The following is a 14,892-nucleotide window of genomic DNA, read 5'->3' on the forward strand; positions in this document are numbered from 1 at the left end:
TCACCCGTATCCGACTAGGAGCAATCAGAGAAGGCAGATGGAACAGATTCAAGAACAGATGGCAGAGATGAGAGCTCAGCTGACAGAGCAGATGAATGCACAAATGGCGCAGTTTATGGAAGCATTGACTAATGTGACCAAGGGGCAGGATGACTTGCGAGTTCTCGTCGAGAATTCTAGAAGGAATGAGAATGAAGGACGCCAACGGCTGTTTGATGATGTATCTGGTAGGATTGATGATCACCATGATCCGAATGAGTTTTCTCGTATGGGAGGACACTATAATCCTTTCAATCAGCATCAGGGGTTTCCACCTCCACCTCCGTCTCGTCTGTTGGGAAGGAGAGATACTCAGAACCGTGGTAATCTGGATTTCGATGTTGAGAACTTTGATCAGCTATCAAGGCACAGTGCTGAGGGTGCGCATGATGAAGTTGAAAGGTATCGTCTGATTGAAGAACGTCTCAGAGCTGTTGAAGGCAAAGGGGTGTTAGGCATGGATATCAATAACTTGGGGTTGGTTCCTGGTGTGAGGATCCCGCCAAAATTCAAAGTTCCATCTTTTGACAAGTACAATGGGGCGACTTGTCCTATGACTCATGTTAAGGCGTATTATCGAAAGATGTCGGTATACTCCGAGGATGAAGGTTTCCTGATGCACTTCTTCCAGGATAGTCTTGCTGGGGCTTCTTTGGAGTGGTATGTTCAGCTGGAGCGTACTCATATCCATTCCTGGAGAGATCTTGTGGAGGCTTTCATTAAGCATTATCAGTATAATGTTGACATGGCGCCGAATTGAACTCAACTTCAGAGTTTGGTTCAAGGTCCTAAAGATTCCTTCAAGGAGTATGCTCAGAAATGGCGTGAGTTAGCTGCGAGGGTTCAGCCACCAATGACTGAACGTGAGATGATTGACATGTTTACCAGTACTTTGTCTGGACACTACTACTTGGCTTGTAGTGCTTCAGCAAACTTTTCTGAAATGGTGAGATATGGCGAGCGTGTCGAGATGGGTCTAAAGATGGGGAAAATTCAGTTGGGAGCTTCTTCTAATTCTGCGGGTGGTAAGAAGCAAACTGAAGGTTATGCTAGAAGGAAAGAAGGCAATGCAGATGCCATATATGGAAGAAGAGGTTCAGGGAGAAATAATTCACATGTCAATGCTGTCATGATCCCAGTACCACAACAACAACATCAGCAGGGACAGCGTTCCAGTAATGATCGCTATCCTCCCAGGACTAGGCCTCACAGAAAGATTGATCCGATTCCTATGACCTATGCTCAGGTGCTGCAACATTTGCTTAAGATTGAAAAGATTACTTTGAGAGATGCTCCGAATGCTCCGGACACACAATCTCCGAATTACAATGCGAATGCACGATGTGCTTTTCATTCAGGTGCTGCTGGGCATGATACCGAGAGGTCTATTGCGTTAAAGAACAAAGTCCAAGATTTGTTGGACCAAAAGATTATTCAGTTCACTCCTACACCCAATATTGTCAATAATCCGATGCCTACTCACGGAGGTTCGGGTGTGAATGCCATTGAGAGTGAAGAGATAAGGGTTGTATCTGAAGTGAGCTGTTTGAATTTTCCTCTTGTATCTGTGAAGCAACATCTGATTAATAGCGGTATCTTCCCGGGCTGTGGTGTTGATTGTGAGAATTGCAAAAGTCAACCTGAAGGTTGTGCTGATTTGAAAGGTATGGTACAAAAGCTGATTGATGAGGGTCTTCTTCAGTTCTATCGAAGGTTGAGAGGTGCGAAGAGTAAGGATGGTGAAGTGTCTGTGATCTCAATTCCTTATGATCCAGTTGTTCCAATATGTATCCAGGTGCCTATTCAGATACCTGTCAGTATCCCGTATGGGGAACAACCAACGGCTTTGATGATTACTGTGCCAGGGCCTATTCCATATGAGAGTGAGAAGGCCATCCCTTGGCATTATGGTTCAGACGTATATTACTATGGCACGAAGGAAGAAGGCGAGCCATCTAAAGAGAAGTTTGTTGAGGCCTCAGTTGCAAACACTGATAACTTCGCCGGTACTGGTAGGATCACTCGCAGTGGTAGGGTGTTCTCCCCTCAGCTTGTTCAAAACAATGCAGATGCTTTGGCTAAGGCCAAAGGAAAACAAGTAGTGCCCGATGTCCAGAACTCTCCGATTCAGAGTGGGGCACCTGATAGTGCCGTGTCTTCCAAGGATGTGGAGGAATTATTGAGAATCATCAGGAAGTCTGATTACAAAGTTGTTGAGCAGTTGGGTCAGACCCAGTCAAAGATTTCCATCTTGCAACTGCTGATGTGTTCAGAAGGTCATAGAGATGCTCTCTTGCGAATTCTGAATGGTGCTTACGTCCCGCATGAAATATCTGTGAATCAGCTAGAGGCGGTAGCCAATAATATCTCCGCTGGGAACGGTTTGGGATTTACGGATTATGATCTTCCTCCAGAAGGGAGAAACCATAACAAGGCTTTGCATATTTCGATTGAGTGTAAGGGGACGACTTTGTCCCGTGTTTTGGTTGATACTGGGTCTTCTTTGAACGTGCTTCCCAAATCAGCTCTAATGAGAATTGACTATGCCGGTGTGGAGTTAAGGCCTAGTGAGTTGGTAGTGCGCGCCTTTGATGGTTCAAGGAGGTCTGTTTTCGGAGAGGTAGATCTACCAATCCAGATTGGTCCTCAGATCTTTACTACAACCTTTTATGTGATGGATATTCAACCTGCTTACTGTTGTCTGTTGGGACGACCGTGGATTCACAAGGCTGGTGCTGTGACATCCACTCTTCATCAGAAGTTGAAGTATCCGGTTGACGGTAAAGTGGTGATGGTTTGTGGTGAAGAAGATTATATCGTGAGTCACTTGTCTTCTTTCCGGTATGTGGAGATCGAAGGTGAAATACATGAGACGCCATTCCAAGCGTTTGAAGCTGTAAATGCTGTGAGAACTCCTCCTTATGAGATAACGAAGCCAGAAACGATTATGTCTTCTCTGAAAGACGCTCAGGTTGTTGTTGAGACTGGAAGAGTGGAAGGTTGGGGGCAAGTAATTGACGTGCGTCCCAAATTTGACAAGAATGGTCTCGGTTTCAATCCGGGGAAGCAGAATGCATCGCCCAAGCCTGATATCCTTAGCCCGATCAAGTTTGTGAGTGGGGGTGTCATTCGAGATGGTCAGGTTAATGCCATTGTCAATGGTGAAGAGGTGGATAGTGACTGTGATTTTGATAGCTGGATTCGTCCAAGTATTCCTGGGGAGATGCCTCGCAACTGGACAATTGAAGATGTCATTCAAGTCACACAAGCTCAGGAGTAAATTTCTTGTTTTTACTTTTCTTATCATGACATAATTCCTATGCTCTGCCCAAGGCGTAGTGAATCATTTGTAGGGCCATGCAGTTCGCATTTTCAAAGTTAATCATGAAATAAAAGGACGTTTTTGCATTCAAATGTTTTGCTCTTTGTCTTTCTTTTTAACTTTTTCCTTTAAATGGCAATGTTTTTTTTGCACACACTTGCACATAGCTTAATAAAAATAAAACTAAAATAAAAGCATCAATCATGCAGATGTTCCACTACCACGGATTTCATTGGTAACAGTTCCGCTATTGCTTATTATGATTTTGACAATCCGATCTACCAAGCCGAGGAGGAAGCTTATGAAGATTGTGATCTTCCCGACGAGTTGGCTAGATTGTTGAAACAGGAAAAGAAAGCGATTCAGCCGCATCAAGAGGTAATCGAGATGGTAAATGTTGGTACTAAAGAGCAGGTCCGAGAAGTCAAGATAGGGGCTGCGCTTGAGAATAGTGTGAAGCAGAGGCTTATTGTTATGTTGAAAGAGTATGCGGACATCTTTGCTTGGTCCTATGAGGATATGCCTGGTCTCGATACAGATATTGTAGTACATCTTCTACCTCTCAAGGAAGATAGTCCTCCTGTCAAACAGAAGCTTCGAAGGACTCGCCCAGATATGTCTGAGAAGATTAAGAAAGAGGTTGAGAAACAATTTGATGCTGGCTTTCTGCAAGTTGTGAATTACCCGCCATGGGTTGCGAATATTGTTCCTGTGCCTAAGAAGGACGGAAAGGTCAGGATGTGTGTGGACTACAGAGATCTTAATAGGGCGAGTCCAAAGGATGATTTTCCTCTTCCTCACATTGATGTGTTGGTGGATAATACTGCTCCTTTCAAAGTGTTTTCCTTCATGGATGGTTTCTCTGGGTACAATCAGATCAAGATGGCACCAGAAGACATGGAGAAAACAACGTTTATCACACCGTGGGGAACTTTCTGCTATAAAGTCATGCCTTTTGGGTTGAAAAACGCAGGGGCAACGTATCAGCGCGCCATGGTGACTCTTTTTCACGACATGATTCACAAAGAGATTGAAGTGTATGTTGACGACATGATTGCAAAGTCTCACACTGAAGAAGAGCACTTGGTTCACTTGCAGAAGTTGTTTGAAAGGCTTCGGGAATTCAGACTGAGGTTGAATCCGAACAAATGCACTTTCGGAGTGCGATCCGGAAAGTTGTTGGGCTTTGTTGTTAGTGGGAAAGGTATTGAGGTCGATCCTGCGAAAATAAAAGCTATACAAGAGATGCCTGAGCCGAGGACAGAAAAAGAGGTTCGTGGTTTCTTAGGGAGATTGAACTACATTGCTAGATTCATCTCTCATCTTACGGCCACTTGTGAACCAATATTCAAATTACTAAGAAAAGATCAGACGGCCAGGTGGAATAACGATTGTCAAAAAGCATTCGAAAAAGTGAAAGAGTATCTGCAGGAACCTCCGATACTAATGCCTCCAGTTCCAGGAAGGCCTTTGATTATGTACCTCACAGTTCTTGAAAATTCAATGGGATGTGTGCTGGGTCAACATGACGAGTCTGGCGGAAAAGAGCATGCAATATACTACCTTAGCAAAAAGTTTACCGACTGTGAATCCCGATACTCACTGCTCGAGAAAACTTGCTGTGCTTTGGTGTGGGCTGCTCGCCGGCTGAGGCAGTATATGTTGGTTCACACCACCTTACTAATTTCCAAGATGGATCCTATTAAGTATGTCTTTGAGAAGCCCGCTCTTTCCGGAAGAGTGGCCAGGTGGCAAATGATTTTGACTGAATATGATATCCAGTATACTGCCCAGAAAGCTATCAAAGGTAGTGTGTTGGCGGATTATCTTGCGCATCAGCCGGTCGAAGATTATGAACCGATGAAGTTTGAGTTCCCCGATGAGGATGTTCTGTATATCAGAGATTGTAACATTTCCGGACCAGAGGAAGGACCCGAACCAGGATCGCGATGGACGCTCGTGTTCGATGGTGCCTCTAATGCACTCGGGAATGGTGTTGGAGCTGTAATTACTTCTCCTTCAGGTTTTCATATTCCATTTACAGCCAGAATCTGTTTTGATTGCACTAATAACATGGCTGAATATGAAGCCTGCATTTATGGTATCGAAGCTGCGATTGATTTGCGAATCAAGTACTTGAAAGTTTATGGGGATTCCAATCTTGTCATTAGCCAGATCAATGGAGATTGGGAAACTCGCCATCAGAATCTGATTCCGTACAAGGAGCATGTGATGAGACTCATTCCGTATTTTGATGAGATCACATTCGAGCATATTTCTAGAGAAGAGAACAATCTTGCTGATGCTCTCGCTACCTTGGTTTCCATGTTCAAAGTGAAATGGGCCAATGAAGCGCCTAACATCACCATCAATAGGTTGGATGAGCCGGCATTCTGCTTTGAGGCTGATGTTGAACTGGATGGAAATCCCTGGTATCATGATATAAAAAAGTTCCTCGAAACTCAAGAGTATCCTCCCGAAGCGTCGGTGACTGATAAGAAGTTTCTGAGAAGGTTTGCAGCTAAGTTTTACCTCAACGGTGGTGTATTGTACAAGAGGCATCATGACGGTGTGTTGCTCCGATGTGTTGTGAAGGAAGAAGCTTCGAAAATCATAGAGGAAATGCACGAAGGCGAGTTTGGTACCCATTCAAGTGGGCATACAATGGCTAAGAAGATCTTGAGGGCTGGTTATTATTGGTCCACTATGGAAACTGATTGTCATAACCATGTCAGAATTTGTCACAAGTGCCAGATTTATGCTGACAAAGTGCACGTGCCGCCTGTGCCGTTGAATGTCTTGACTTCTCCGTGGCCTTTTGCAATGTGGGGCATTGATATGATTGGAGAGATTAAGCCTACTGCTTCTAATGGGCATCGCTTCATTTTGGTTGCCATCGATTACTTCACCAAGTGGGTTGAAGCCGCATCTTATGCGAATGTCACCAAGCAAGTGATTACTCGCTTTATCAAGCATAATATAATCTGTCGTTATGGGATTCCTGAGAAGATCATTACTGATAATGGATCGAATCTCAATAACAAGATGATGAAGGAGCTTTGTGAGTCCTTCAAGATTAAGCATCACAATTCTTCTCCGTATCGTCCAAAGATGAATGGCGTTGTTGAAGCGGCCAACAAAAACATTAAGAAGATTGTGCAGAAGATGGTAGTGACGTACCGAGATTGGCACGAGATGTTACCTTTCGCTTTGCATGGTTATCGTACCTCTGTGCGTACATCGACTGGGGCAACTCCTTTCTCACTTGTTTATGGCATGGAAGCGGTATTGCCTGTTGAAGTTGAGATTCCTTCCCTGAGGGTTATGAAAGACGTCGAGCTTGACGAGTCAGAATGGGTACAAAATCGGATGGATCAGTTGAACCTCATTGATGAAAAACGCTTAGCGGCCGTCGGACATGGTCAGGTGTACCAAAAGAAGATGAGGAAAGCTTTTGACAAGCGGGTGCGACCCCAAAGCTACAAGCCAGGTGATCTGGTACTCAAAAGAATCATTCTCCCTCAAGGCGATCCTCGAGGCAAGTGGACTCCGACGTATGAAGGCCCCTTTGTTGTGCAGAAAGTATTCTCTGGCGGCGCCATGATGCTTGCAACAATGGATGGCGAGAACTTTCCGCACCCTGTGAACGCAGATGTAGTCAAAAAATACTTCGCATAGACCTGATAAAAAAAAGAAGAAAAAAAGAAAGAGAAAAAAGAAGAAAAGAAAAAAAAGAGAAAAGAAAATGAATCAGGCAAAAGAATGAAAAATAAACAAATATACCCGCTAAGTTGAAAACCCGAAAGGGCGGCTTAGGCAAAAAAGGGACAAAAGCGAACGACTACATCTCGCATGCCACCATGGCAATCACTCTTCATACATGCTTAGGGCTCCCGACCGAGGGATAAGCAAGACTCCGTGTTCTTGAGTTTGCACCTGGCAACTCAAATCCCTAAAGCATTCTCCAATTCCAATCGTCGTGTTTAGGGCTCCCGACCGAGGGATAAGCAAGACTCCGTGTTCTTGAGTTTGCACCTGGCAACTCAAATCCCTAAAGCATTCTCCAATTCCAATCGTCGTGTTTAGGGCTCCCGACCGAGGGATAAGCAAGACTCCGTGTTCTTGAGTTTGCACCTGGCAACTCAAATCCCTAAAGCATTCTCCAATTCCAATCGTCGTGTTTAGGGCTCCCGACCGAGGGATAAGCAAGACTCCGTGTTCTTGAGTTTGCACCTGGCAACTCAAATCCCTAAAGCACCCACCAAACCCCGTCGGGTCCACAAGTTCGGTGACATTATCAGATCGGGCAGTGATCAATCCTAATGAGTACGGTCTTCCAAAGCAAGGAGATGAGAACGTCGAGATTATAAAAGTGATAGCGGGATCGAAACTAATGGATATCCGTTTCACATTGCCATTTCTCTTGTATTCAAAAATTGTGTGGTTACCTCTTACTAGGAACTACTTCTGAAAATTGTATGCCTTTCTTACGAGCGCTTTCGTTCTCAATTAATAAAGATCTTTCTATCTTAAACAACTGTTTTCTTTTACTGTTTTGTTTGCATAAAACGTCCTGAGTTTGTGTTAAACTTTGCATATGAAAACTGCATTGCTTTTACAATACATGATTAGAAATGATAAAAAACCTTGAATTTGCTTCGAAGTCTTGTGTAACCAAGATGCCATGCTATATCTTGGGGTGTCTTCATGTGTTTACCTCGCAGGTACCATCCTTTCAAGTATGCTATGTCTGCGCGTTGGTGGATCTATCCAAACAGGAGGTTCTCACTCCCCAGCTAAGCGCATCTTAATGAAATTTTCTCATTCTCTCCAGCTGAGTGCGCACGAAGGAGGTTTCTTCATTTCATATCCTCAGCAAAGCACATCTCAATGCAAACTCCGTGTTTCAGAAGCCTTATTCCCCGGTGGAATATCTTCTCCCCAAGTTGAATCATGATTGAATGGTATCTGATTCCCTAGTAAGCTCTTAATGAGGTTCCTTGCCCGAGTTCCTCATTCTCCCCAGTAGAGCGTTTCTCTCCCCAACAGATTAACCTGTTTTCCCCAGGAGAGTCATCTTATTCCCCAGCGGACTGCTTCTCTCCCTAACAGGGTGACCTATTTTCCCCACAAGAGTCATCTTATGCCCCAGTGGAGTTGTCTTAACAAAAGGTTCTTATGCTAAGTTCCTTATCCCCAGCGGATTTCTCGTATCCCTAGCGGATCGATATGCGGAAGTATTCATCTTCCCCACTGAGTTCTCTCCTCAGCAGAGGTTCGCATGCATCCTCAGCAGAATCTGCATCCTTCGAGGATTTCCCCAGCGGAATACTTTATCCCCTAGCAAGTCTGTCACTCCTCACCAGAGTTATCTTCATGACTTGCTCTTATCTCCACATCCCCAGTGTGTCGAAGATTGGCTTCCCCAGCAAGGTTCGCCAGGATATTCCCCGAGTTCAGTGGAATGCTCTTATCCTCAAGCAGGATTCATTCCCCAAGCAGAGCTCGCATCCAGATTTGATCGTCTCCAGCAGATTTCTGATCCATCTTTGCCAGCTCGCAATTTGTGACTTCTGGTCACTCATCTTGTCCTCCCCGCAGAGTTCCATGCTCTCTCCAGGACTTCTTCAGCAAATCAGTGCTCCTCCGCTGTTTCCCCAAGCAGCGTCCGAATCATGCATCATTTGCATAGCATTCTCAAAAGCGTATAACGTCTTCTTTCTCGGGAACGTTATTCTATAAACATTCATACATGCATCATGCATAAATCATATCATATCTGTTTCTTTCTGCAGGAAAGTTATGAAGATTCAAATGCTCCCTAGAGAGCAACATTCGCCTAGTCATTACAGGCGCTTATCCTGATGTTTTGAATCAGAAGAGGATTGTTCTACTGATTTTCTGGCACAGCTCAGATCAGTTCAAAGACATTCCTATTCCCGATGCCCCCAGATCGGTGGAAGATATTTGTTCCTATTCCTGATAAATCAGACTTTCAGTTGAAGGAACCGCCTCCGGATCTCCCAAGATCTTCCGAAGGAGCAAGCCCTCTGATACATCAGATCAGTTGGAAATATCTACTCCCTGACGATTTAGTTCGTTCAGAAGAAGAAATTCGTTTGCCCAGTCCTGATGCTTAACCATCAGTTGAGGATGTTTTCTTTACCCGGCGTACACAGTTCGGAAGAAACATCTGTTCCTATCCTAATATTCAGATTCAGATTAGTTGAAGGAACCGCCTCCGGATCCCCGTGGTCTTACGAAGGAGCAAGCCACTGATATCATCAGATCAGATGGAGATGTTTGCCTGATCGACTTTGTCCTTCAGATGAAGATTGTCCTACTTATTTTCTAGCATCATGTCTAGATCAGTTTAAAGGCATTCTTTCCCCGGCGTACACAGTTCGGAAGAGATATTGTTCCTATCCTGATTTCCAGTTCAGTTGAAGGAATCGCCTCCGGATCCCCGTGGTCTTACGAAGGAGCTAGCCACTAATTCCCAGATTAGTAGGAATATCTACCTGATGATTTAATTGCATCAGAAGAGATGTCTGCCCAGATTCCCATATCAGAGATACTTATTACCCGTTGATATTCAGATCAACCGATGTATCTCCTTCGATTCCCAGATCGACCTAAGACATCTATCCCGATGCATGTTCGGAGACATTTGCTACGTCTGATACTCAGATCATTCGAGATGTTCCTTCTCTTGATGCCCAGGTCATTTGAAGTGTTTTCCCCTTCCTGTGGGTGCCTGTTCCTCCTTTTTCACAAGTTGGAGCATATTTATTATCCAGATCAATTGAAGTTTTTTCTCCTCGCTTGCGGGGTGGTACATTTCTTTCTTGTTACAAGATGGAATCTTCTATTGATCAAGAGCGCAAATTTTCGAGTTCATTCTGGTATTCAATCTCCTTCCACCTCAACGATTCGAAACTTTCGTTTCTCGCTCGTCAGGTTCAAGAAGTTTGAATAGGGGCAGCTGTTGCACCCCAAAATTTGCCCTCTTTATTTGAGCTATAAGTTAATAATGACGTTTATTTCGTCATTTCAAAATTGAAGAAAAATAATAAAGAGTTTTCATGGGTTTAAGAAGAAAGGCGTGAAAAATGGTTTAAACAGTGGAAATACGAGAAAAAATTCGCAAGTCATATTTGGAAGGTGATATGAGCTTAGTTCCCGCGCTATCTTGACTATTTCGACGATGTCTACAACTTTCGTGTTCGGCTCGGAAGCTAATTCTTTGAAGAAGGTTGTCAAATTTGCAAATTACTTGAGGTTTCGCAGTGAAAAACGGTGCTGAATGTAGGGTTTTCGGACAATAAAAAATTCATATCTCACAATCCGCTCGTCGGATTCGCTTGAAAATTTAACTGGAGCTCCGTACTATCATTACCAAGATTTTATATGTTCGGACCGAAGACCAATTATGCACCAAAAATTCCCAGCATTTTGAAGAACGCCTTGATTTTTCAGTGAAAAGTGTGTTTTCGAGTATGTCGCACCTAGTTTGAAAATTCATAACTTCTTCGATTTTTATCGTATGAAGTCCATTCCAGCGGCATTTTCTCAGAAATTTCGGTAGCTTCGTTTCTTCGTCACACATGCTTGTTCAGATTTTGAGCCGAAGATAGAGTTTTATCGAGTTTTTTGAGCGGTACTCACAAAATTCTGCGTAGTCGCACCAGATGAATTGACGTTTCTCGTCATTCAAACGGGCGTGTTTTCTTCATCGCTTATCGTGTTTTCTTCATGCTTGTTCTTGATTTATGGATGATTGATAATGATTGATCGGTGAATTTGCGTATTTTTGTCCGAATTGATCGTGTTCATGTAAATTGTGATTGGATTTGATGTTGATTGAATATGATTGATATCCGTTGATGATGAATTGTGTTGTTCGTGTTCGGATCCGTAATTTGTTGTTGACTTTGTGTGCATAATTGTTGTTGATAGTTTGTGTTGCTTGTGATGTACTCCACGTGTTTGTATAAATGCATGTGATGCAATGTTGCTTGATATTTGCTCTATTTGACGAGTCGCACTTAGCATAATTGTTAACACGTGGATTATTTGATGTGTGGATGCATGTAAATTGTGTTGTTGATGTTTGCTTGTGCTTAATTGGTACGTTTTGGATTGAGTGCGAATGGCTCCAAGGCCTTTAAAATGCTTAAAAATCTGTTTTTACACGCCAGGAACCGGGTTGTCCCAGGCGGGAACCGGTTCCCACTCTATCCAAAAATGCTGATTCTCTGGTTTTTAGTACCAGGAACCGGGTTGTCCCTAGGTGGGAACCGGTTCCTGGCTTGCTAATTTTTGTGTTCTCTGGTTTTTTGTATGGGGAACCGGGTTGTCCCTAGGTGGGAACCGGTTCCCAGCTTGCTTATTTTCTCATTCTCTGTGTTTTTGTACCAGGAACCGGGTTGTCCCTAGGTGGGAACCGGTTCCCAGTTTTCTGAAATGTTCATTCTCTGGTTTTTTGTATGGGGAACCGGGTTGTCCTATGCAGGAACCGGTTCCTGAGTGTTTTTTCCATATTTTATTTTCTAACTTCAAACTTTCGTATCTTTTCACTCGTAACTCCGATTTGTGCGTTCTTTATATCGTTGGAAAGCTTGTGAAACGTGATATCTCATGAGATGATTGATATTGATTGTTTGTTAAGTTCTCCATGTTTGTTTTTCCTTTTCATGTTGATCGTTTATCTTACATTTACATAACTTGTCCGTTTCTTTTCGCTTTATGGTAATAACGCAATTCCGATTGCGATATTTGTTATCTCTGACCTGTGTGCTAGTGTGCAAGGCGTTTGGACGGTCGCCGATTGATACTCATTGCTTGAGTGTTCCGCTTCACTTGCGGAATACAATTCTATCTCATTTACTCGTGTCGTGCTCTCATCCTGGAGACACGCCTGTATTACTTTATATCTGCTTGTTTGGTTTGCTTGTTCCTCTTGCAGGTGTATTGTGATTGTGCTCGACATACGAGTCGACATTTGTGTGCTTTGTGGCTAATCGGTGTGCTGAATCGGTGTGCTGACTATTCGCTTTTGCTTTGCTAGCTCGCTTGCGGGATTCTACTTTCTTCGCTTTGCTTCGCTATAGTTTACGGATCATCATCCATTTGGTATTGATCCCGTTTCATTTTATTTTCTCGCATTTTATCGCTTTACCGCATCATCCAATAACATGAGAAGTAGGACCTAGACATGCATCTGGCCAAGTCCTCGAAAGAGGCTCTGTTTTTGTTGGTGTGTTTATATTTGTGCTTTGCGGCAGGGAGTCACGGTGTAATAAGTCCTATATGGCACTCCGTTAAGTCCTCATGGAAGGCATGCGGTCAAGGGTTCGTAATCAACCCCCGCCTAGTCTCATCGAGTCTGTTTGGTAGGCGCACGCCTCGCACTGCTTGCTTCCAAACGTGCAAAAGATCTTGTTATCTAGTATGTCAGGTAAAGGGTTCATGTAGCCGGACCCCCGCCTTTCCTATAGCTCGCGTCGCTCGACGTTGATGCTCGGTGTACGCACGCACCGTTTTCCTTTATGATCCGTGACGGCTTGGTTGCTGAGAGGGGTCCGCCCTCTTGTCTATGGCTCGATCATTGTCGCGAGGTCTAATGCTTGGTTGACTTGGGTTGAGCTGCTCCCCTTGGCTATGGCGGGACCGCTTTTCTACCACTCGGTCAGTACCGTTGGTTTGTTTGCTTTACGAGCGGATGCTCGTTTGTGTGATATTATTGTTTGCTTCCCTTTTCCCTCGTAGGTTGATAGCTTAGTTTAGACTTGTACCCTTTGTATGATAACATTAGGTAGCAAGCTTTCCCCCTTAGCTTAGGTCTTCCTCATGCATTCTTTAAAACACAAACCACACTCTTTGATTTTCTTTTCTTAAGAGCTTGTTATTTCCGCTCCATTCCCAGCATAAGTCTCCAAAGGTCGAGCAGCGGAGTGTGAATGTAACTCGTTCACCTAAAAAACACAAAACAAACAGAAATTAGTTAGCCGAGCTACGGTAGCTCTGATTCTGCAAAACAGATACGTAGGCAGCGGGGTAGGGCCCGTGCGAGCACAATCCTTTCTTTTCCCTACATTCTGCATTCATTTTAGTCCAGATTAGCGTAGATTTGTTACACACCCATAGTTTTAGACACAGGCGTGGATACCATCGAGTACGATGGGCGCGTGGGGTGCTAATACCTTCCCCTCGCGTAACCGACTCCCTTACCCTTTTCTCTGGTCGTGAGACCGTTGTTTTGTTTTGTGGTTTGCTGGCATTCCCTTCCTTTTCAGGATAAATATGTTAGTGGCGACTCTGTTAATTTTCGCGGTAGCGACATCGTCCTCGAAAATTCATTCGACACAGCCATCTCAACACCGAAACAAATAGCGTTTCACGCCTTCGATCATACAAAGCTCCAAAAGATGTCATTCCAATACCCGAATGGAATACCATGCAATACACAATTCTCTCGATATAAAACTTAGCAATTCTCTCCTTCCAATAATTCATCCTCACTGGAATAAAATAAGCACGTTTCGTCAACCTATCCACAATGACCCAAATGATTTCACAACTACTCGATGTTCTCGGCAATCTCGAATCCAAAATCCTTAGAGATACAATCTCACTTTCACTCGAATTGGATAACTGTTGCACCGAACAAAACGGTTTTGACAAGTCCAACTCAAATACACAATTCCTCTATATTCCCCTTCATACTTTACCACTAAACATTTCCTCAAATTTTGATACATTTATTAACACCATGATGAATACTCAAACCATTACGACGTCCTTCATCCAAAATTCTCCTTTTCCAAATTCAAGACATCCGGAATACAAACTCGATCCCGACATCTCATGACCCTAATCTCGTCAATCCGAAAGTTATTACCTTTTTCTTGATTAATCAATACCCTCTTGTCAACCAATCGCAAATCCAATTTCCGACTCTCTCTAATCTCGTTAAGAATATCACAAATGAGCTTCAACATACTAAGCTTAACACAAGAAGACGTCTCTTCACAAACTAAACTCAAATCTCTAAATTGTTCCAACAATTTCCAATTCTTGAATCCCCAACATAAACTTATGTAATGATTTCCTACTCAATGCATCGGTTACAACATTCACTTTTCCAGGATGGTAGTCCAAACCAAAATCATAATTTTTTAAAAATTCTAACCATCTTCTTTGCCTCATATCTACTGATAATTCAAATGCTTGTGGTCACTATACATATCAAATCTCAGGCCCAACTAATAATGCCTCTTAGGTTTCAAAACAAACACAACGGCGGATAAATCCCATTCATACGTCGAATAATTCCTCTCGCGAATTCTCAGTTACCTTGAAGCATAAACTACCACTTATCAATATTTGCATCAACACACCTCAGCTCGAAATCACATATCCAAGGAAACTCACTTCCTTCAACCAAAACTCACATATAGAAATCTTCGCATATAACTTCTTCTCTTTCAATACTGATAACACAATCCTTAAATTCTCAGCGTGATCAT

At 43.3% G+C, this 14,892-nt stretch overlaps 1 protein-coding gene across 1 annotated transcript; it reads left to right on the plus strand.

Moving 5' to 3' along the window:
• Positions 1-58: 58 nt before the first annotated feature.
• On the plus strand, positions 59-12,384 carry LOC131658137 (uncharacterized). The gene is made up of 3 exons (XM_058927467.1): positions 59-266; positions 834-2,193; positions 12,330-12,384. The coding sequence occupies exons 1-3, from the start codon at positions 59-61 to the stop codon at positions 12,382-12,384; spliced, it is 1,623 nt and encodes a 540-aa protein (XP_058783450.1).
• The last annotated feature ends 2,508 nt before the right edge of the window (positions 12,385-14,892 follow it).

This window comes from Vicia villosa, linkage group LG3 (assembly GCF_029867415.1).
Source record: "Vicia villosa cultivar HV-30 ecotype Madison, WI linkage group LG3, Vvil1.0, whole genome shotgun sequence".
NCBI lineage: Eukaryota > Viridiplantae > Streptophyta > Magnoliopsida > Fabales > Fabaceae > Vicia > Vicia villosa.

Bases quoted from the DNA above. Each gene is read 5' to 3' on its own strand.
- LOC131658137 (XM_058927467.1), top strand. From the start codon at position 59: ATGGCAGAGATGAGAGCTCAGCTGACAGAGCAGATGAATGCACAAATG. The intron at 267-833 runs GTATGGGAGGAC...AAGGTCCTAAAG, and splicing joins TGATCCGAATGAGTTTTCTC to ATTCCTTCAAGGAGTATGCT. The intron at 2,194-12,329 runs GTCTTCCAAGGA...TTCCTCTTGCAG, and splicing joins GGGGCACCTGATAGTGCCGT to GTGTATTGTGATTGTGCTCG.